Raw genomic sequence first — 23,245 nt, 5'->3', positions numbered from 1 at the left:
CAAATAAAATCAACAAAACTGGCATAAATCTGAAAAAATTCCATACATAAATGAAGGACAAGTACTAGAGCACAAATGCAACATGAACAATCATGAGAAAGAGGGAAAAGGGCAAATAAAAGAAAGATGAAAGCTTAACTTCTGCATAACTTCCCTCTGGACCTCTAGTGGATAATGTGGTCATTGCACTCTCTCTCTCTCTCTCTCTCTCTCTCTCTCTCTCTCTCTCTCTCTCTCTCTCTCTCTCTCTCTCTCTCTCTCTCTCTCTCTCTCTCTCCCTCCCTCTCCCTCTCCCTCTCCCTCTCCCTCTCCCTCTCCTCTCTCTCTCTCTCTCTCTCTCTCTCTCTCTCTCTCTCTCTCTCTCTCTCTCTCTCTCTCTCCTCTCTCTCTCTCTCTCTCTCTCTCTCTCTCTCTCTCTCTCTCTCTCTCTCTCTCTCTCTCTCTCTCTCTCTCTCTTTGTGCAGTAAATAGGTAAAAAAACTACCAAATACCCACAAAAACACAGCATAAATGTATAGTTGAGAAGTAAATAAAAAAAATTATATATAGTTTTCCATGTAAAAAAATTATATTTCCTTATGCAATCGCTCTGTAAAAGTTTGGGGTCTATCTGAGCCCAAGGGCCTCAAACGTAAACCCTGAGGGACGATTAAGGGTTAATTAATTGTTTTGATGTGTTGTGAAGAATGTGATATGAACATTGTAATGGCTTTCTGTTGATGTTCAAACAAGAATACATCAAAAAATAATAATAATAATAATTAGGGCTGTCAAAAGATTAATCGCGATTAATCGCATCCAAAATAAAAGTTTGTGTTTACATAATATATGCGTTTGTACTCTGTTAATTATTACTTATATATAAACACACACACATTCATGTATATATTTAAGAAATATTTGCATGTATATACATTTATATAATCTATAATATATATAAATATAAATGTTTTATATATAAAAATATTTTTTTCTTAAATATATACATGCTTGTGTGTGTATTTATATATAAATAATAATTAACAGAGTACACACACATATATTATGTAAACACAAACTTTTATTTTGGATGTGATTAATCTTTTGACAGCCCTAATAATAATAAAAACTGGGACTGGGACTGGGATCAGGAAGAGGCTGTACCTGGTAGATGTCTGATAGGCTGCTGCTCCCCGAGTCACTGGCGATGCTGCATCCTGATTGGCTGGGCGGCATGTGCATCTGCTGGTGGGGGTGGTCCGTCAGGTGCATCTTGCTGAGGTCACCGGGAAGCTGTCCAGACAAGACAGGAAGTGAGAAATATTAAGGATATGATTTATAATGCAGCTCATGAGCGACCTGTCCGCCTCTGCAGGACGGTGAGGAAAAACACGCCAACATCAAACACACTCAACAATGAACGAATGGCTTTCAACAGTTCCCTAAATTTTCGTGGCAAACAAAGTGATGCACAACAGAGCTTTACTGTTCATATTAAAACATGCATTAAAAATAATTGCTCTTCCTAAAACCTTTGAGAAGTAAATTCCTCTGTACAATAGTTGTGTATGCAGAATGTAATTTCCTCCACTTAAACCACACTTTTGCTGCGTCCCAATTTGCATACTATCCGTCCTAAATAGTACTTGAAAATAGAATTAGTACGTCCCAAATCGTAGTATGTTGAAAACAGACCAAGATTAACTCGTTAACATTAAGATTGAACATTGGTCTGGGGAGTCTCCTACATATGTTCAACTGCACAAGAGGCGTGATCAACGAGCATCGTTCAAATTACTCTACACAATCGGATAGTCCTTCAACCAATCAGACCACAAGAGGCGTGATCAACAGGCATTGTTCAAATGACTCTACGCAATCGGATAGTCCTTCAACCAATCAGACCACAAGAGGCGTGATCAACAGGCATTGTTCAAATGACTCTACGCAATTGGATAGTCCTTCAACCAATCAGACCACAAGAGGCGTGATCAACGGGCATTGTTCAAATGACTCTACGCAATCGGATAGTCCTTCAACCAATCAGACCACAAGAGGCGTGATCAACAGGCATAGGTCAAATGACTCTACGCAATCGGATAGTCCTTCAACCAATCAGACCACAAGAGGCGTGATCAACAGGCATTGTTCAAATGACTACGCAATCGGATAGTCCTTCAACCAATCAGACCACAAGAGGCGTGATCAACAGGCATAGGTCAAATGACTCTACGCAATCGGATAGTCCTTCAACCAATCAGACCACAAGAGGCGTGATCAACAGGCATTGTTCAAATGACTCTACGCAATTGGATAGTCCTTCAACCAATCAGACCACAAGAGGCGTGATCAACAGGCATTGTTCAAATGACTCTACGCAATTGGATAGTCCTTCAACCAATCAGACCACAAGAGGCGTGATCAACAGGCATAGGTCAAATGACTCTACGCAATCGGATAGTCCTTCAACCAATCAGACCACAAGAGGCGTGATCAACAGGCATTGTTCAAATGACTCTACGCAATTGGATAGTCCTTCAACCAATCAGACCACAAGAGGCGTGATCAACAGGCATTGTTCAAATGACTACGCAATCGGATAGTCCTTCAACCAATCAGACCACAAGAGGCGTGATCAACAGGCATAGGTCAAATGACTCTACGCAATCGGATAGTCCTTCAACCAATCAGACCACAAGAGGCGTGATCAACAGGCATTGTTCAAATGACTCTACGCAATCGGATAGTCCTTCAACCAATCAGAACACAAGAGGCGTGATCAACAGGCATTGTTCAAATGACTCAACGCAATTGGATAGTCCTTCAACCACTCAGAACACAAGAGGCGTGATCAACAGGCATTGTTCAAATGACTCAACGCAATCGGATAGTCCTTCAACCAATCAGAACACAAGAGGCGTGATCAACAGGCATTGTTCAAATGACTCAACGCAATTGGATAGTCCTTCAACCAATCAGAACACAAGAGGCGTGATCAACAGGCATTGTTCAAATGACTCTACGCAATCGGATAGTCCTTCAACCAATCAGAACACAAGAGGCGTGATCAACAGGCATTGTTCAAATGACTCTACGCAATCGGATAGTCCTTCAACCAATCAGAACACAAGAGGCGTGATCAACAGGCATTGTTCAAATGACTCTACGCAATCGGATAGTCCTTCAACCAATCAGAACACAAGAGGCGTGATCAACAGGCATTGTTCAAATGACTCTACGCAATTGGATAGTCCTTCAACCAATCAGACCACAAGAGGCGTGATCAACGAGCATCGTTCAAATGACTCTACGCAATCGGATAGTCCTTCAACCAATCAGACCACAAGAGGCGTGATCAACAGGCATAGGTCAAATGACTCTACGCAATCGGATAGTCCTTCAACCAATCAGACCACAAGAGGCGTGATCAACAGGCATTGTTCAAATGACTCTACGCAATCGGATAGTCCTTCAACCAATCAGACCACAAGAGGCGTGATCAACAGGCATTGTTCAAATGACTCTACGCAATTGGATAGTCCTTCAACCAATCAGACCACAAGAGGCGTGATCAACAGGCATTGTTCAAATGACTCAACGCAATTGGATAGTCCTTCAACCAATCAGACCACAAGAGGCGTGATCAACAGGCATTGTTCAAATGACTCAACGCAATTGGATAGTCCTTCAACCAATCAGACCACAAGAGGCGTGATCAACGGGCATCGTTCAAATGACTCTACGCAATCGGATAGTCCTTCAACCAATCAGACCACAAGAGGCGTGATCAACAGGCATCGTTCAAATGACTCTACGCAATTGGATAGTCCTTTAACCAATCAGACCACAAGAGGTGTGATCAACGGGCAAAGTTCAAATGACTCTACGCAATCGGATATTCCTTCAACCAATCAGACCACAAGAGGCGCGATCAACGGGCATAGCTCAAATGACTCTACGCAATTGGATAGTCCTTCAACCAATCAGACCACAAGAGGCGTGATCAACAGGCATCGTTCAAATGACTCTACGCAATTGGATAGTCCTTTAACCAATCAGACCACAAGAGGTGCGATCAACGGGCAAAGTTCAAATGACTCTACGCAATCGGATATTCCTTCAACCAATCAGACCACAAGAGGCGCGATCAACGGGCATAGCTCAAATGACTCTACGCAATCGGATAGTCCTTCAACCAATCAGACCACAAGAGGCGTGATCAACGAGCATCGTTCAAATGACTACGCAATTGGATAGTCCTTCAACCAATCAGACCACAAGAGGCGTGATCAACGGGCATCGTTCAAATGACTCTACGCAATTGGATAGTCCTTTAACCAATCAGACCACAAGAGGTGTGATCAACGGGCAAAGTTCAAATGACTCTACGCAATCGGATATTCCTTCAACCAATCAGACCACAAGAGGCGCGATCAACGGGCATAGCTCAAATGACTCTACGCAATTGGATAGTCCTTCAACCAATCAGACCACAAGAGGCGTGATCAACGGGCATAGCTCAAATGACTCTACGCAATCGGATAGTCCTTCAACCAATCAGACCACAAGAGGCGTGATCAACGAGCATCGTTCAAATGACTACGCAATTGGATAGTCCTTCAACCAATCAGACCACAAGAGGCGTGATCAACGAGCATCGTTCAAATGACTACGCAATTGGATAGTCCTTCAACCAATCAGACCAACGATCCAGGTGACGTACTTTGCAGAGCGACGCAAAAACTCCAGGCAGGAAACGTGTTAACCAACGTGTTGGTTTGTAACATTGATCAGCGGTTTTCAGAAGCACCAATGGCATCGAGCGACAAAAAACATGAAAGTGAAAAGCTGCTTGCCGTCGCTTCTCTCTCGTCATCATTAAAATTATGTATAACACTTGCCTGAATGATAAAAAACGACAGAGTTATTTGAGTTTGTGATTGGTCCCCGCAGGTTTGTAACAGAAGCAGTAGAAATTAATGTTCAGGTTTCCAGCCTGAGCTAGAGGGTGAAATAAAACCACAGGCAGATCGGGCTGGGTTTACCCAGTCTATGGTTAGTTAGGACAATATTTGGCCGATATTTGTAAATCTGGAATCTGAGGGTGCAAAAAAATCTAAATATTGAGAAAATCTCCTTTAAAGTTGTCCAAATGAAGTCCTTAGCAATGCATATTACTACTAATACATTTATGATATATTTACGGTAGGAAATTTACTAAATATTTTCATGGAACATGATCTTAATATCCTAATGATTTTTGGCATGAAAGAAAAATGGATCATTTTGACCCACTCGATGTGTTGTTGGCTATTGCCACAGATATATCCGTGAGATTATGACTGTTGTTGATCTCCAGGGGCACATATTATCATTACAGAGCGTTTTTAACAAGCCTCTATGAGCTTTCATGTCAAGAGTTTAAATCCCCCAATCAGACCCTTTCTCTTAAAACAATACATTTTCAGCCCAGTATTTTATTTAATCTTCTCAATCTGAAAAGCACCGATGATCAGAAAACACAACACACATGTAGTGTAAGCTGGAGTTTATCGATCTCAAATGAAAGTGTGACACAGCCAGTCTGTTCCTTTTGCTCGTTGGGTTTAGTGACAAACAAATACAGCCCTGTTTTAACCAGTTTAAGTGTACGATGAACGTTGTCTTAATATGAAGACGTGCTTTATATGAAGCACTTCAAACTAAATAATTAAACTATTTGTGGCCTGCCTTGCTGTCAGACGTGTGTGTTGTTTAATGCGTTTCACTTGTACCTGTATATATGTTTCACTTAAAGGATTATCTATGTTTAACTTAAGTGGATTAGAATGGTGGGGCAATGATTCGAACATTTTGTATGCAAAAGTGAAAGAGTTGAACAGAGGATGAGGATGTGTTGATGGGGTCTTTCATCCGATGAATGAGCTGGATGGCTGAGTAAAGGGCATCCATCACTGCTAACGAGAGGTGTTGCTAATTGCTTCAGTCGTACTGTGCTCTCTCACACAGCGCCGGGCCCAGGGTCTCTATTAATGATGCCCGAGATTAAATATGAATGCACGCTGCCTCCTGCCCCACATCAGCCAGACGCCACGATTCACACACACCAATGACGCATGTGTGTGAGCGAGGACACACTGCATTCAGATGAGCCTCGCTGTAATCGACTCACACTGCGGATATTTAAGAAGGAGGTTTATGAGACATAACTTTGTCCTTGTGGGAACTCCTCTGAATTATTCATGCGTCCCACCACCCTCACGTCTAGACACAACAACATTTAAAATGAGCATCGGTTCAAGAGGACGACAGATGTTTACATGCTCACGGTCCACTGATGTGGAGGAACATCAAAACAATGCAAAACAATGGCTAAGAGCTGCCATGTGATCGCTCATGCATTACTCGTGTAGCTTATGTTGATTGGACTTCGTAGTTGTCAGTCATAATTAGTGTTTTAATGACCCTCATCCTTCCCTTTTAAAATGTGTTGTGGGAGTGGTTCAAGACCCTAGGAACCACACTTTAATACACACATAAAAAAATTGACTGGATTCGAGGTGTTTTGTGATTGAAATCTAAAAAAGTAACACATCCTTCCATCACGGGTCAATTTGACCCCCATTTGAATGAATGGAATGCTTCAGTACACATAAAAAAACCTAAACATGCTCAAAATTTATCTAAAAATGCTGAAACTTTACTAGAAAACAATGGTATAATGTCTATCCTGAAGAGAAACTGACTTTAGGACCCAGTGGAGTAGCTCATCCGCTACATATAGAGCAATAAGAGTCATGAAATATAATATTATATATATATATTTTATTTTTATTTATTTATTTATTTATTTTTATACAACGGTGTTGCCAAAACCGTGGTTTTCCCACAGAATCGGGCTACTTTAACACTGTTTCCGTGGTCTGTTTTCATGTCCGCGGGTTGAAGCGGCCCCAATTATGTGATATTTCGCCCCGGGAATGTGAGTTTTAGCAGGGAACCCTGACCAAAAAACCACATGTTTAACGCCCGAACGTGATTGGGCTTGTTTTGGGCTTGCTTTGAGTAGCAATAGGGCGGGTTTTGTTGTGAAACCTGGCAACCCTGGTCGACAAAGACACCCAATGTGAGATATTTTGAGCTGAAATAAAAGGGTTATGCATTAAATTGAAGTTATTGAAGTTGAAAGAATGTGCTTAAATTATTGTTTATTGATAAAATCTAGTAATTTAAAGGTAAATAAAATAGAAAATAACAAAAAACTGCATAAAAACTATCAAAATGAAATAAGCTTTCTGGACGAAAAACCAAAAAAGTTAAATTTTAGGGACCGGCGAGGGAAGGATGTTAGTGTGAGGGACGGATGAGGGTTTAAAATACCCCGGCCTTAACAAATAGACATGAGTTTGGAAGCAGAAATGTGCATAACTTGAATCAGATAACATGTACATGAATCTATCCCGCCAGTTTTACAATGAACTGAACATTTCTCAGAGTAACATAAGACATCTCTGATGTTGTTTCACGCCATTGCTTTGGTGAAGCATCTCACAATTGAACTAAAATCTAAATTATAATATAACTTAGCGAGGGTTCAATTAAATTAAATAGTTATATAATCTGTGTTGTGTTGTGTTTCAGAGCGAAGCGCAGCCCTGTGTTCATTTCCACGCGAGCAGCTGGTGATCCACCTGTGTTTTCAGCGTCTCAGAGTGGCTCAATTCACAGTAAAGGCAGTGAACTCATCTCTGGATGTGCTGTTTAATGTGCTTTCGGACACACAATGGTCACCAGTAAACATCATTTCCATTATGTGCTGTTATGTGGACAGATTACAGCCTTTCACTAGATTTGTAATGAGAAGCTTTGTTGTTGTTAAAGACACTTAATCGTCTCTTTCCATCAAAATAAATATGGTTAAAATGCAATAGTTTGGCTTCCGAAAACACCAGTGAGAATGTGATGAGAATGAGACACTATCACTTCTGAAAAGAGTCCGGGCAGGGCCTGAATTTCATTTTGAAAAATTGGAAAGGTGGGGGATTCCCACCCTTAGGTGACTCTTATGGGGGGATTTTTTTTATTTTTTGAAGGGGGAGATGGGGGGGAATTTTTATTTATTTTTTAAAATTACATTTATCTCATCTAAATATTTGCTCACACTATATATGTGTGAGTTTACACTGGGGTAATTTTGTTGCGCATGAGTTTACACACAGCACAAGGAAGCTTGATTTCTCAACCTTGAATTGAATTTACAAAAACAGAGAAGTTATCAAGAACAAATAAACAAAGCAGAAGCACAAATAAATACAATGAAATAAAAATACAAATGAAATGAAGAGTGCTTAAAGGTTTTCAGGTACAGAAATTGAATAAATCAAATGTTTCATTGTATAAATTAAGTACAGATGAATTCTTCTCGCTCCCGCAGTTAAGCTAGTCCAGACTAAAATGCATATTTGAGCTGTTTTAACTTAAAGCAACTTGCACTGTGAGATATCATCAAATACTGTAAATTTCAGTGCCATTTGTTTTGTCATTGATTTATTTATTTTTTTAAGGCACGTTTTTAAAAGCTACTTAAATGTCCTGATTGAATTAAGGATTAATTCTGGCTTAGTCCAAGCCCTGTCTGTGAAACTGCTATCTTATGTTCTTATCTTATGAAACGCATCATATGTGGTGTAATCGCTCAGTGTCTCAACGGCGGAAAGACGTCAATAAAACAGCTGGAGAACATCACATGACCTCAGGAGTCCTTCAGTGTCCACAGCTGTGAGTTCACTAGAGAAATCAACTCTCACTGAATATATGACCTATATTAGCCGTTATATTCATTATATTCATTATATTAGCCGTTATATTCATTATATTAGCCGTTATATTCATTATATTAGCCGTTATATTCATTATATTAGCCGTTATATTCATTATATTAGCCGTTATGTTCATTATATTAGCCGTTATATTCATTATATTAGCCGTTATGTTCATTATATTAGCCGTTATATTCATTATATTAGCCGTTATATTCATTATATTAGCCGTTATATTCATTATATTAGCCGTTATATTCATTATATTAGCCGATATATTCATTATATTAGCCGTTATGTTCATTATATTAGCCGTTATATTCATTATATTAGCCGTTATATTCATTATATTAGCCGTTATGTTCATTATATTAGCCGTTATATTCATTATATTAGCCGTTATGTTCATTATATTAGCCGTTATATTCATTACATTAGCCGTTATATTCATTATATTAGCCGTTATATTCATTATATTAGCCGTTATATTCATTATATTCATTATATTAGCCGTTATATTCATTATATTAGCCGTTATATTCATTATATTAGCCGTTATGTTCATTATATTAGCCGTTATGTTCATTATATTAGCCGTTATGGTCATTATATTAGCCGTTATATTCATTATATTAGCCGTTATGTTCATTATATTAGCCGTTATGTTCATTATATTAGCCGTTATATTCATTACATTAGCCGTTATATTCATTATATTAGCCGTTATATTCATTATGTTAGCCGTTATGTTCATTATATTAGCCGTTATATTCATTATATTAGCCGTTATATTCATTATATTAGCCGTTATATTCATTATGTTAGCCGTTATGTTCATTATATTAGCCGTTATATTCATTATATTAGCCGTTATGTTCATTATATTAGCCGTTATATTCATTATATTATTCATTATATTAGCCGTTATATTCATTATATTAACCGCTATGTTCATTATATTAGCCGTTATATTCATTATATTAGCCGTTATATTCATTATATTAGCCGTTATATTCATTATATTAGCCGTTATATTCATTATATTAGCCGTTATGTTCATTATATTAGCCGTTATATTCATTATATTAGCCGTTATATTCATTATATTAGCCGTTATATTCATTATATTAGCCGCTATGTTCATTATATTAGCCGTTATATTCATTATATTAGCCGTTATATTCATTACATTAGCCGTTATATACATTATATTAGCCGATATATACATTATATTAGCCGATATATTCATTATATTAGCCGTTATATTCATTACATTAGCCGTTATATACATTATATTAGCCGTTATATACATTATATTAGCCGATATATTCATTATATTAGCCGTTATATTCATTACATTAGCCGTTATATACATTATATTAGCCGCTATGTTCATTATATTAGCCGTTATATTCATTATATTAGCCGTTATATTCATTACATTAGCCGTTATATACATTATATTAGCCGCTATGTTCATTATATTAGCCGTTATATTCATTATATTAGCCGTTATATTCATTACATTAGCCGTTATATACATTATATTAGCCGATATATTCATTATATTAGCCGTTATATTCATTACATTAGCCGTTATATTCATTATATTAGCCGATATATTCATTATATTAGCCGTTATATTCATTACATTAGCCGTTATATACATTATATTAGCCGCTATGTTCATTATATTAGCCGTTATATTCATTATATTAGCCGTTATATTCATTATATTAGCCGTTATATTCATTATATTAGCCGTTATGTTCATTATATTAGCCGTTATATTCATTATATTAGCCGTTATATTCATTATATTAGCCGTTATATTCATTATATTAGCCGTTATATTCATTATATTAGCCGCTATGTTCATTATATTAGCCGTTATATTCATTATGTTAGCCGTTATATTCATTATATTAGCCGTTATATACATTATATTAGCCGATATATTCATTATATTAGCCGCTATGTTCATTATATTAGCCGTTATATTCATTATATTAGCCGTTATATTCATTATATTAGCCGTTATATTCATTATATTAGCCGTTATGTTCATTATATTAGCCGTTATATTCATTATATTAGCCGTTATATTCATTATATTAGCCGTTATATTCATTATATTAGCCGCTATGTTCATTATATTAGCCGTTATATTCATTATATTAGCCGTTATATTCATTACATTAGCCGTTATATACATTATATTAGCCGTTATAGCCGCACGTTTCGGTGTGTGTGTGTGTGTCAGACAGCGTGAGACTGCAAGGAGTTGTTTTTTTGCAAGTTATTGCGTTTAATAACTCTTTTTAAAGGTGAACTATGTAGGATTTTTGCAGTAAAACATCCAGAAATCACTAGGCCAGTGTTATATATTTTGTTCAGTTGAGTACTTAGAATATCCCAAATGTTTTAAACTATTTGTAAACCGTGAGAAATTGCTATTTTAACCGAGGAGCCGGGACGTGTGAGCTATGGGTGTGAGGGAGTCGCCTGTCGATTGCGTCATATCTGCGTCACCCTCGGTCTCCGGTTTTATTCAGTGAAACGCTTTACTCTCACTGCAGTGTGAACAAGTGTCATAGCAGCCGCTGAGCGAACGTCATAACTTCCTTTTCAACACTCTCAGATATATCTAATACGATAAACAGAGCTGCGTTACCTCACACTCAGCACTGGAGAAGAGGAAGTGGCGCCGGCAACCGTGTTATAATAAAAGTCCCGCCGGCGACTATGCCATAATAACAGTCCCGCTCTTCAATCGCTCCTGCGGCCTTGCTCAGCTCCACAACACTCGCTCCTGCTCTGCTTCACTACAGTAATGTTAATAATCACATCCATGAACATGATTTCTGCCCGAGTCCTATCCTGACTGTTTCTCACCGGCTGAGGTGAAGACCACATGTCCCGAGATTCTGCGCTCAAACGTGGCGTCATCAAACTGCGCCTTTGTTTTGAACAGGCGACCTCTAGTGGACGGAAAAGTTACATAGTGTAGCTTTAACGTCAAGCAAGTCACATGAGTATCAGTCGTGTGCTCAGTCTATTCTCTGCTATATGCGTCGACCTAAAACGTACACTTTTCACAATGTTGAAGTAGCCTATTAAAATCATTCAGATTTTGCGTACCCTTGCGATCTACATATTGCGATATGTACATTTGCGATATTTCGATAATTTCGATATATGTGTCATGGGTATGTTTTGGGCGTAACGAGCAATAAACCAATCAGAGTCTCATCTCTTTTTTTTGGTGTCTTGTTGCACACTCGAACTGTCAAATACACACACAGTTATGTCTTGATGAGTATTCATATAAACACAGTAATGCTTTAAGTGAAAGATATCAGTTGGGGAAAGACATAGATTTTACACACTTAAAGCAATATCGTATTGCATATCGCATTATTTAACAACGATATCGCATATCTCTTGAATATCGCACAGCCCTAGTGTGTGTGCTGCGCGTCCCTGTGTGTGTAATAATCAGAGTGTGTGTGTGTTGTGCTCCTCCTATAGGCTCATATCACTAACACACTCTTAAAATAACACACAAATACTGCCCTATTGACTTTAGAGCAGGTGTGTGTTGGTCAGTGGTTTTCAGTTCCTCACAATAGCAACGCTCCAACAATGCTCAATGATAGGGCCTTAGGGGTGTAGATTGGACGTTTTGTCACGATATGGTCCGACATTTATTCTCTTACAATATGAGATTTCCCTCAAAACATGCCACGATACAATTACAATTCAGACAGACAGATGGTATTTTAAGTATTTAAGGCAGTGCTGGTCAGGGGAGGGGGGGTCAAACAAGGGGCCAACCTACACCATGTGACCGCTGTAAACTGAGCAGTTGTATGGCACCGGCTCCACGAGCAAAGCCCAAGCTCTTCCTTACAAAGAGACACTCAATGTCAGACCTTTAACCCTCTGGGGTCAAAAATGTGATTTATAAAAAAAAAAATCATCGGAATGGTCCGAAGCTTCGTGACTTTATTGGTAGGCTACTTGGTATATAAACACCCAAAACAATTGGGGACAGGATTTGAAAAGTCTAAGTGGTCGTAAAAAAAAAAAGTCACACTCAGGACTAGGGTTGGGTACCGAAACATGGTGCCAATATGGCACCGGTACTTATATAACCGGTATGTACCGGACCAAATCAGAACGCAGATTTCGGTTCCTCATTTCGGTGCCAAAATTCAAACGTGCTTTCGCGCTTTGGCTGAGCCAGAGACAGACGCTCAGCGCTCGTCACATCACAACTCATGACAACTATTCAGTGTTTTCAACCACATCTCATGACAACTATTCAGTGTTTTCAACCACAACTCATGACAACTATTCAGTGTTTTCAACCACATCTCATGACAACTATTCAGTGTTTTCAACCACATCTCATGACAACTATTCAGTGTTTTCAACCACATCTCATGACAACTATTCATTTTTTTCAACCACATCTCATGACAACTATTCAGTGTTTTCAACCACATCTCATGACAACTATTCAGTGTTTTCAACCACATCTCATGACAACTATTCAGTGTTTTCAACTACATCTCATGACAACTATTCAGTGTTTTCAACTACATCTCATGACAACTATTCAGTGTTTTCAACCACATCTCATGACAACTATTCAGTGTTTTCAACCACATCTCATGACAACTATTCAGTGTTTTCAACTACATCTCATGACAACTATTCAGTGTTTTCAACCACATCTCATGACAACTATTCAGTGTTTTCAACCACATCATGTTTATTTCAGGTTTCAGACATTTAAATGCTCATAAGTACTAGCAAAAAACACACACTGATGTCTATGGAAGCGGCAATGACAATCCTTTCAGACGGTTATAATTTGACTAACATTACATGTTTTATTCACATCAGATACATGCACATTATACAGTAACTATATAGTTTACTCTATTCTTCTTCCAGTTCACTGGTCACTTACTTTCATGTATTTCGTGAGACGAGAATGAACTCAAGTGTTGTAAATCCGACAGATCCGATTCTGAGGCGCAAACTAACATGGCGCCGCCCATTGCGCTTTATAGATCAACTAACACACATTCACTCGCACATTTGAACATCAGATAGTTCGTGACACAGTTAAGAAGTTTGTGAATATTTTGAATAAAAAGAAAAAGCGAAATAAACCCGATACAGCTGAGCTGTCAGGGCTATTGCGGATGCTGTGTGTCATGTGAGAAACATGACGCGTCGCCATGGAAACATTAAGGCGATGCGTTCAAAAATATTTAGCCAGAGAATATGATCATATTTCAAAATAAAGCTGAAGCTGAAGCTGGTTAGTAGCGGAGCAAGAATACAGACGACTGCTGTTATAACTGTAACTGTTATTTAGAGTTATATTAGGCTTGTTGTAGTTGGGTTAGGTGGCTTAGGTTTTACTGTGAATTTGTAAATAAGTCAATTATAATTTGTAAATAAGTAAATTGTGTTTTGTATTTATTTATATGCATACATTTAAGTATACATTAAACTTTTAATAAATGGTTCAATTTAAATAAATAAAAAATAAAATAAAAAGCCATTTAATGTCATCCACCTCGTTTTGTGGCCTTTTTTTAAGTTTATTTTTAAGTATCGGTTCAGGAACCGTTTAGGCACCGGAACCGTTTTAAAAGTATCGGTTTGGCACCGGAATCGAAAAAAACCCAAACGATACCCAACCCTACTCAGGACCTTCGGGTCAAAAATGACCCCCATAGGGAATGAATCGGAAATTGGCAAAAATATGAAAATACAGAGTTTTTTTGTGCATACAATTTACAAATCAGCCAGAATCCAGAAAAAAGGACTCAACAGTGAAGATCTCTAAAACATCAAGAGTGCAAAACAGACACACACACTTTTCCCAAAATTAGCTTTTGGAGTGACACGCGTTAATTTGTGTTTTTGTGTGTATAAGTGTGTGAGTCTGTTTTATACTCTTGATGTTTGGGGGGGTCCCTATGGGGGTCATTTTTGACCCGAAAGTCCAGAGTGTGACCCATAAATGAAGAACCGAGGGTAACAGAGGGTTAACTGGCTGATCCGACCTGCCATACAGACCGAATGCTAGTGAATCAGGATGTGAACCACAGATGCATCCTGACCTCACAAAGCACACGCTGGAGTGTGTGTCCACTAGGGAGGCTTTCTATCCTGTGCTCCATCGAGAAAACATGGAAAACCACAGTGAACGGCAGCATAATAATGCCTCGTCTGTCATCACGTGTGAAGTTGTGGAGTAATGATGAAGGAATTGGGGAAAGAAAACAAAGGAGCGAGTTGTGCTCCATCATTCAGTGGTCTGAATATTCCCCAAACAGATGCTGAGAGCTTTTAGCCGCTCTATCCTGGGAGGTTTAGGGTGTCATGTGGACAGGAAGGTTAGGCGATCAGGATCAATACACTCAGCATTAGCCTCAACACGTTCCTTTCCATCGTTAAATTATGAGTCAAGGCAAACGCTGCCTGCACTTTGAGCTTACCTTCAGTTCCTGTTACTCGCCGGTTCTGCTGACTGAAAGGAAATCTATGAGTGAAAGCGGGACCATCGGCAAAACACAACAAAAACAAAGGTCAGAGCCTCTGGGTTGATGAATGTCCAGAACTGGTGCGGTCCTGATGGAGTCAGCAACAGCTCTAGGCCTGTAATAGAGGCTAAACTGCGGGAAATGCAGTCATGTAAGAGGGATTTGCATACTCTACAGTCACTCAGAACTGAAAATATCACTTTGCATCAGGGTTATTACGGCCACGTAAAACTAAAACCAGAATGACAGAAATCAACAATGTCACTTAAGAAGTGTGTGTGCAAGTGTCTTTTATAAATGTGACCCTGGACCACAAAACCAGTCATAAGGGTCTGAAATCTGAATAATCTGTCCATTAATCTATGGTTTGTTAGGACAATATTTGCCAGATTTTGAAAATCTGGAATTTGATTTCCAAATATTGAGAAAATCTCCTTTAAAAGTTGTCCAAATGAAGTCCTTAGCCATGCATATTAGTACTAATAATACATTTATGATATGAACATTTACCAAATATCTTAAAGACCCAACTAACATTAAAGGGATAGTTCACTCAAAAATGAAAATTCTGTCATCGATTACTCACGCTCAAGTTGTTTTACACCTGAATAAAGTTCTTTCTTCTGTTGGACATAAAATATATTTTGGAGAATGTCGGAAACCAACCAGTTGGTCCCATTGTAGGAAATAATAATATGGATGTCAATGGCTACCATTCAACTGTTTGTGTTCAACAGAAGAAATGAATACAGGTTTGGAACAAAATTAGAGTGAGTAAATAATTACATAATTTTAGAGGTGAACTGTCCCTTTAAGGACAAGCGACAGCACTGCTGTCAATTTAAGACCTCTACACATCTAATATACAGACACACGCCGATTTTACTTTCACTTTAGACATAACTGACTGTGTTTATGTTAACCTTGTCCTTGTGTGTATTTGACAGTATTAGTGCAGTAAGACTACTTAGTCCAGTAATCACGTGTGTTTAACAGGCTTTTAGTGCGCGCGCTCAGCGCATGTTAACAGTGCATGAGCGCGCGAATTAAACGTTTAACCAGCAAGGCTTTAAAACGCATGCAAATCGTGATTGTGAATAACTATAGTGTTCCGTGAGTATAACTCTCTGACACCAGCATTGCAAGCGTGGCTAAACACCCCCTAACTTTAGTGCATATGATTGGATATTTGCTTATATCAGCGCGTAGACTCACAGGCACACTCAAACAGAGCCAAAATAAACTGAGAGAAATATTTCAAACAGAGAAAAATAAAAAATGATTAATTAAATGCAAAAGCGAAAAAAATACAAATAAAACGCAATTCCCAACCGTGAATACCGAACGGTTCAATATTATATTAAGAATTGCATAGTATGCACACAAGAATCCGATATATATCGTCCTATCACCCAGCCCTAAGTTATTTGGATTAAAGTTGGTATTAAAAGTTATAATAAGCAACTTACATTTCTCTAGGTTTTCTTTGAACATGTCGGTAGAAAGTCGTGCCAGACACATTTGATTTGCAATCCGCAGAGTGCTTCTTTTTACTGGATTTCTTGCAAATAAATTCTTTATGATTTTCAAAAGCAAAACAAATTATTGCTGACTTTGAAGACATTGTCCTAGCCACGCATTGCGATCCGTGTGATGTGTGTATTGTCTGCAAGCATAAGATGATGCTACTGCTGCCTGCCGGTGTAGTAAAATCACAGGCGGGGAGGCGTTCATTCATTTCTTATCTTAGTTTTATGCCGGTTTTGTTGTTACACATGACGCGGACTCGACTGCACTCGGGATATTTTCCGAGTCCAAAATGTCCAAGTCCGTGTCAAGTCGAGTACAAATTCACCCGAGTGCGTGACAAGTCCGAGTTCATTCAAAATTACCCCAACTCTACTGGTAACTCTGCTAAACTATAATTACTAAAACTAAAACTGAAACGAAATATATAAAAACTAAATAGAAATGTGTTTACAAAATAAAAACTAAACTAAAACTAGCAAAATAATTTATAAAACTAACTAAAACTAAACTGAAATTTGTTGCAAAATCGAAAACGATAATAAAATAAAAACTAATTTAAAAATGCAAAACTATAATAACCTTGTACCCTGGACCACAAAACCAGTCATGAGGGTCAACTTTTTTAATAATAAGATTTATACATCATCTGAAAGCTGAATAATCTCTCCATTAATGTATGGTTTTGATGTGAAAATCTAGAATCTGAGGGTGCAAAATAATCTAAATATTGAGAAAATCTCCTTTAAAAGTTGTCCAAATGAAGTCCTTAGCGATGCATATTACTACTAATAATACATTTATGATATGAACATTTACTAAATATCTTCATGGAACATGATCTTAATATCCTAATGATTTTTGGCATCAAAGAAAAATGGATAATTTTGACCCACTCAATGTGTTGTTGGCTATTGCCACAGATATACATGTGAGATTATGACTGATGTTGAGCTCCAGGGACACAGATATGATCAACTAAAGACTCTTGGGAGATATGAAGGATCAACACTACTCTATAGATACTCCAGATTAACACTAGACTGGCAGAAACTGTACATTTTAATAAACTGAGATACTATAATTAATAATTATTCCACTATAATGCAATGGAACGTTTCCATGGATGTTAACACTAAAACCGCCAGCGGGTAAAAGTGACCCATACAGATGCTTACAGTTTTAAAACGGCTAAAAACGTGATATATCACTGTATTATGCCACGGTCTTCACAAAGTAATGTATCGAGTCATGAAATGATTATGTTTAGTCATCAACTGTGTTTTTGTCCGGTTGTTTTATGCTATTTTAAGCAGATACACTAATCACTTTTTGGTGAATATAGGCTAAACCTGCAACGACGACGAGAATTAGAGGGAAAGAAACACATATTTGGGTGGTGTAATATTATAATAAAATGTCATTAATCTCATATTAAGATAACCCATGTTATTTAAATGACTAAAATACCATAAATAGACAAAGAAGAGCGATTATAATAATCCAACGATAAATCTAAGTGCACATTAATTATGAATTTGTATAGCCTAGTTATATCATTTATAATTTGAATAAGAGAACAACACCAATATTGCTGTAATCATGAAAATTGTTTTGTTCATCACATTATAGATCGGATGTTTTTCAGGAAACGGGAAGACTCGAATAAATAGCTACACAGTAGCGAACAATTACACGATAAAAAATAGCTAAACAAAATGTATAATTAATCCAAAGTTTGAACATTTATAAATAGGCTAAAACATCAAGCGGACGCGTTGCTCAAACACAGCGTGAAAATAGAGGATTTATATAGGGGTAAATTTGACCCGCTGGCGCTTATAGATATAAATGCCCCGTTTTTAAGCGATTTTTAACAACAGGGGATTGTAAATAACACAGTTTTAGTAAAAATCAGTGACTGGGAGACTTGGACATTTTATTGAAACTCTTTTAAGTACATTTGAAAAACAGCCATGGGTAAATTTCCCCCCCGTGGCGGTTCTGGTGTTAAAGGTTCTTCATGGAAGCATTAATGGCCATAAAGTAGGGACCGTCCAACAGGACGCAAGAGAGCAAGCTCCTGACATCCGAGAACCCAAACACTGACACTTGTCCATGGACAGTAAAGGGGGAATAACTGCTGGAGGCTTTCAGAGAGCCTTTAATAGCGCTGCCAGGCGGTCGGCTGCCAAGTTCAAAGATGGCCAGACCCCGGGACATTAATGGAGCCGGAGAGTAGAGCCGAGACAGGCCAATTATCGGCTCCTGAATTATGAATGATGGAGATTTTCCAGCTCGGACATATCACAGCATGTCGTGAGCACAGTGAGGACTGCAAAATGAGCCGGTCGTGATCTCTAAGGAATCAAGACATATAGAGTGATATGCATCATGTGATATGAGCATTAAACTGATCCCAGCTCATGCTCAAACCCTTATGACTGCACATCCTCAGTGGAGTAAATCTCCAGAGACTCATTCACGGGGCCAGGACTTCACAGGGGGGTTTGTGATAAAAAAAAAACCTGATTCTGTGGTTAAAATTTCCAGAATTATGTGGAAAATTTGCATTATTTTTTTTAAGGAAACCACATTTACCATATTATGACGCTAGATATTCAACAGCCATACATGACAGAAAGAAAAATATGCAGACTTTTACATTTTTAAACTTAAGCAGAATTGTTGTTTTTTTATTATTAAAAATAAGGAACAAGGAAGCAAATTACAAACAATGTGATAAAAGCCCTATTCGCACATTCGCGACCTCTGGTAATGTAGCGTTCACACCGGACGCAAATAAATCGTTTAGGCTGAGGGCAAAGTGAAGTTTCATTCCTTTTTTTATTTTTAGGCTATTTAACTTTACCGTTGTACCCGACTAGCACTGACTTTGAATGTTCGACTGAATTGTTTGCTTTATTTCATGTGTAAATTCTTATACCTTTTACTTATACTTTTGTATTACTGATCATTAGGGCTGGGTATCGATTCAGATGTTCTGATTCGATTCTCGATTCTCGATTCAATTTCGATTCAACTCAATGCCTTCTATATTTATAAAAAAAGAACAGTGAACATGAGTTTACAAGTGGGCAATTAAAAAGAAATTAAGAGCCACAAACCTGTATATTAAACTCTTTTTATTTTAGGTACACTTGGGTACATTAAAACCGAACCCATCTCTATATTTCAAAAGCATACAATTACGTTAAATACAATACAATGTTGTTTTTATGGATATTTTGATACACTTATTCTAAAACATAAAAAGGATATTGGATGATTTTCAGCAATTTTCAGGAGAAGCTTTTCTTGTGATTTAGCCGACCGTCATTCAGACTCTGTCCGTTTTTATGGAGGCTTTTTCCTCCAGGGGCGTCTGAGCTTTGATTCGTGCCCCGGATGAGGCTTTATATTTCGTCACTATCTCTGTTATTTGCATGCCTTCCTTAGATGCGATTGTCATTTGATTTTATCTTAACGACAAACATATATATTCCATACCGGGCAGGATCGACTGGAAACCCCCGGGGGGAAAAAAACGATTCTTGGCCTTGAGAATCGATTTTGAATCGACCACATTTTAAAAAACGATTAATCGAAAAATCGATTTTTTTTTGCCCAGCTCTATTGATCATACATAAACTTACATTTAACAAAAAGAGGGTTGTGTTTCATGTCATTTCATGTTATCACAGTGATAATCATATGCACACTTGTCTGAACCAGATATTAATATATGATTCATATAAACCATATGATTTTCTCCTCATTGTTGTCACTACTAGAGCAAGCTCCTGATTGGTTAACGCGGCGCGAATATCCGCCAAAGTTCAGACTTTTCAACTTAGGCGATTCACGCCTTTCGCGTGAATTACGCGTCAAACGCTCAGTTCACGCGAATCGCACCGCAGAATGTCTATTTGCATCTTTGCATTGACTTAACATGTAAATAACTCGCGCAAATTGCGTAATTCGCGGTGTGAACGCACCATAATAATTGCGGAGGTTTTCTGTGATCTTAATCCCGTGCGAATCGGCCATGTCTGTAATTTGTAAAGAAAAAATTCTCCTGTTAATGACAGACCGTATTTCGCCGAACACAGAGATCCTGTTATAATATTAGTCCTGTGCGAATCGGCATCTCTGTGATTTGGCCAAAATTTGGATAATTTTTGAAAGGTTTTTGTTTCCTGTGCGCATTTTTATCCATATTTCGCGAAGAATGAAGGCTGCATTCGTAATAAATGCACATTACACTTTCACGTTAGTACTAGAGCCAATTTGGGAGCAAATTGCTTGAAAGGTGTGTTCAATATTATTCTTAATGAAAAACACAAAAACAAGCTCGATGACAAGCTCACTTAAAATGGGCGCGTTCACATTTAGCTTTATACCAAATCTTCCGTCGTCATATTGTCAGCTCCTCACTCTCGTGATGAATGAAATCTGATTCCTGCTGCTGGTCTGTGCTCACTTCAGTTTTTAATTATAACGTCTGTTCTCTATCTGAACTAAATTATTTTTATTACTATAAAAAATGTAATCAACGGAGGGAAAGTGATGTAACCGGTGTAACAGCGACTATCGCAACAAGCCTCATAACACACAGCAGCACGCGGTAAGGAACTGTGGTTTATGATTTTTCATACAGATATATATATATATAACGACAAAACATTTACAAATCTTGACATCATATCGGGAGATAAGCCATGCAAAATTCAGATGGGGGGGTAATTTCTAAATCACACGAGGTCCACAAATAATACTAATCCTGTGCGAATGGGGCTAAAGATGCAAATAAAATAAAGAGTTTTTCACGTAGGTTTAGTATTCAGGCACAAAACACAAAATTATTATAAAAAAAAAACACCCCATAGTCTTTATTTGATGAACTAAATATTCTGCTCCTTATTAAAGCTATGAAAATTAATAATTCAACCCTCTACGCACAACATAATCGCCATTGGCTAATACATTTTTTAGTTTAGACTGATATACTATTTTATTCATATTAGTGTTGTCAAATCGATTAAATCATGTTTGTGTTTACATAATATATGTGTGTGTAAATACGCACACATGCATGTAAATATTTAAGATTCTTTTTTAAATATTTATATATAAAATATTTATATATAATATAAATTATATAAATATATACAGTATATATATGCAAATATTTCATATTTATACATTATTATGTATTTACACACACATAATAATTATACACAGTACACACACATATATATTATGTAAACAAATGTTTATATATCGTGATATATTAGGGCTGTCAAAAGATTAATCGCGATTAATCGCATCCAAAATAAAAGCTTGTGTTTACATAATATATGTATGTGTACTCTGTTAATTATTATTTATATAATAATACACACAAGCATGTATATATTTAAGAAAAAAATATTATTTTTATATATAAAACATTTATATTTATATATATTATAGATTATATAAATGTATATACAGTATACACATGCAAATATTTCTTAAATATATACATGAATGTGTGTGTGTTTATATATAAATAATAATTAACAGAGTACACACACATATATTATGTAAACACAAAATTTTATTTTGGATGCGATTAATCTTTTGACAGCCCTAATATACATATATACATATGTATATGTATATGTGTGTGTGTGTATATGTTCTCTTTAAAGATCAGTGGTATGAATGCATATTTGATATATTAACTGAACTGGTGGTGGTGCTTAAGATATAGTTGGCCATTCAGTGTTTCTGTAAAAAATTATAATAGTAATAGCTAATAGTTAATTATTAATAAGATAATAACACTACTACTAATAACAATAGAAGGATTGATGAGCTGCTGGTTCATGAATATTAATCACGATGTCAGCGTTCGCTCAAACTGATTTTTGCACATTAGCTCCGCCCACTACCGGAGAAACCGCATATCTTCTGCTTGCTCTTAAAAGCTGAATAATTCCAAACGAACTCCGTTGAGCTGAACTGAAATAGACAGATCGCTTGACCAAGAGCGAAGTGTTCACCGAGTGAAAGTTTATTTATGCTAAACTTATTCTTAGCCTCTAACACACACACTGGCGAATAAAATCTAAGCATTTACTAGCCAACGGCTGATGATAGATATTATTTAGTCATCCAGAGTGAAGATTTACTCGCAGTGTAGAGCGTTGAGAGCAGAGAGTGAGTTTCTCTTTGTCTTTTGTTGTTGGATTAGCATTAATGACAGACAGCAGCAGGAATATTAGGCTACTGTCACTTTAAGAGCGAATGCACGGATCTAATACCCTGATACACACACGGTTTCTCAACTGTTTATGCTCA

At 37.3% G+C, this 23,245-nt stretch overlaps 1 protein-coding gene across 18 annotated transcripts in view; it reads right to left on the bottom strand.

Annotated features, from left to right (window-relative positions):
* Positions 1 to 23,245, bottom strand: part of rapgef6 (Rap guanine nucleotide exchange factor (GEF) 6) — a 221,757-nt gene that overhangs the window by 113,251 nt on the left and 85,261 nt on the right. For all 18 annotated transcript variants that reach the window (XM_079834252.1, XM_079834254.1, XM_079834255.1 and 15 more), the window contains one exon: positions 1,144 to 1,272. In XM_079834252.1, the coding sequence (XP_079690378.1) occupies positions 1,144 to 1,272 (129 nt within the window). The remainder of the gene's footprint in view (positions 1 to 1,143; positions 1,273 to 23,245) is intronic.

This window comes from Gobio gobio (assembly GCF_949357685.1).
Source record: "Gobio gobio genome assembly, chromosome: 14".
In the NCBI taxonomy this organism is placed as follows: domain Eukaryota; kingdom Metazoa; phylum Chordata; class Actinopteri; order Cypriniformes; family Gobionidae; genus Gobio; species Gobio gobio.
The sequence above is the reverse complement of the archived record's forward strand: the minus strand, read 5'-3'. Positions and strand labels throughout refer to the sequence as shown.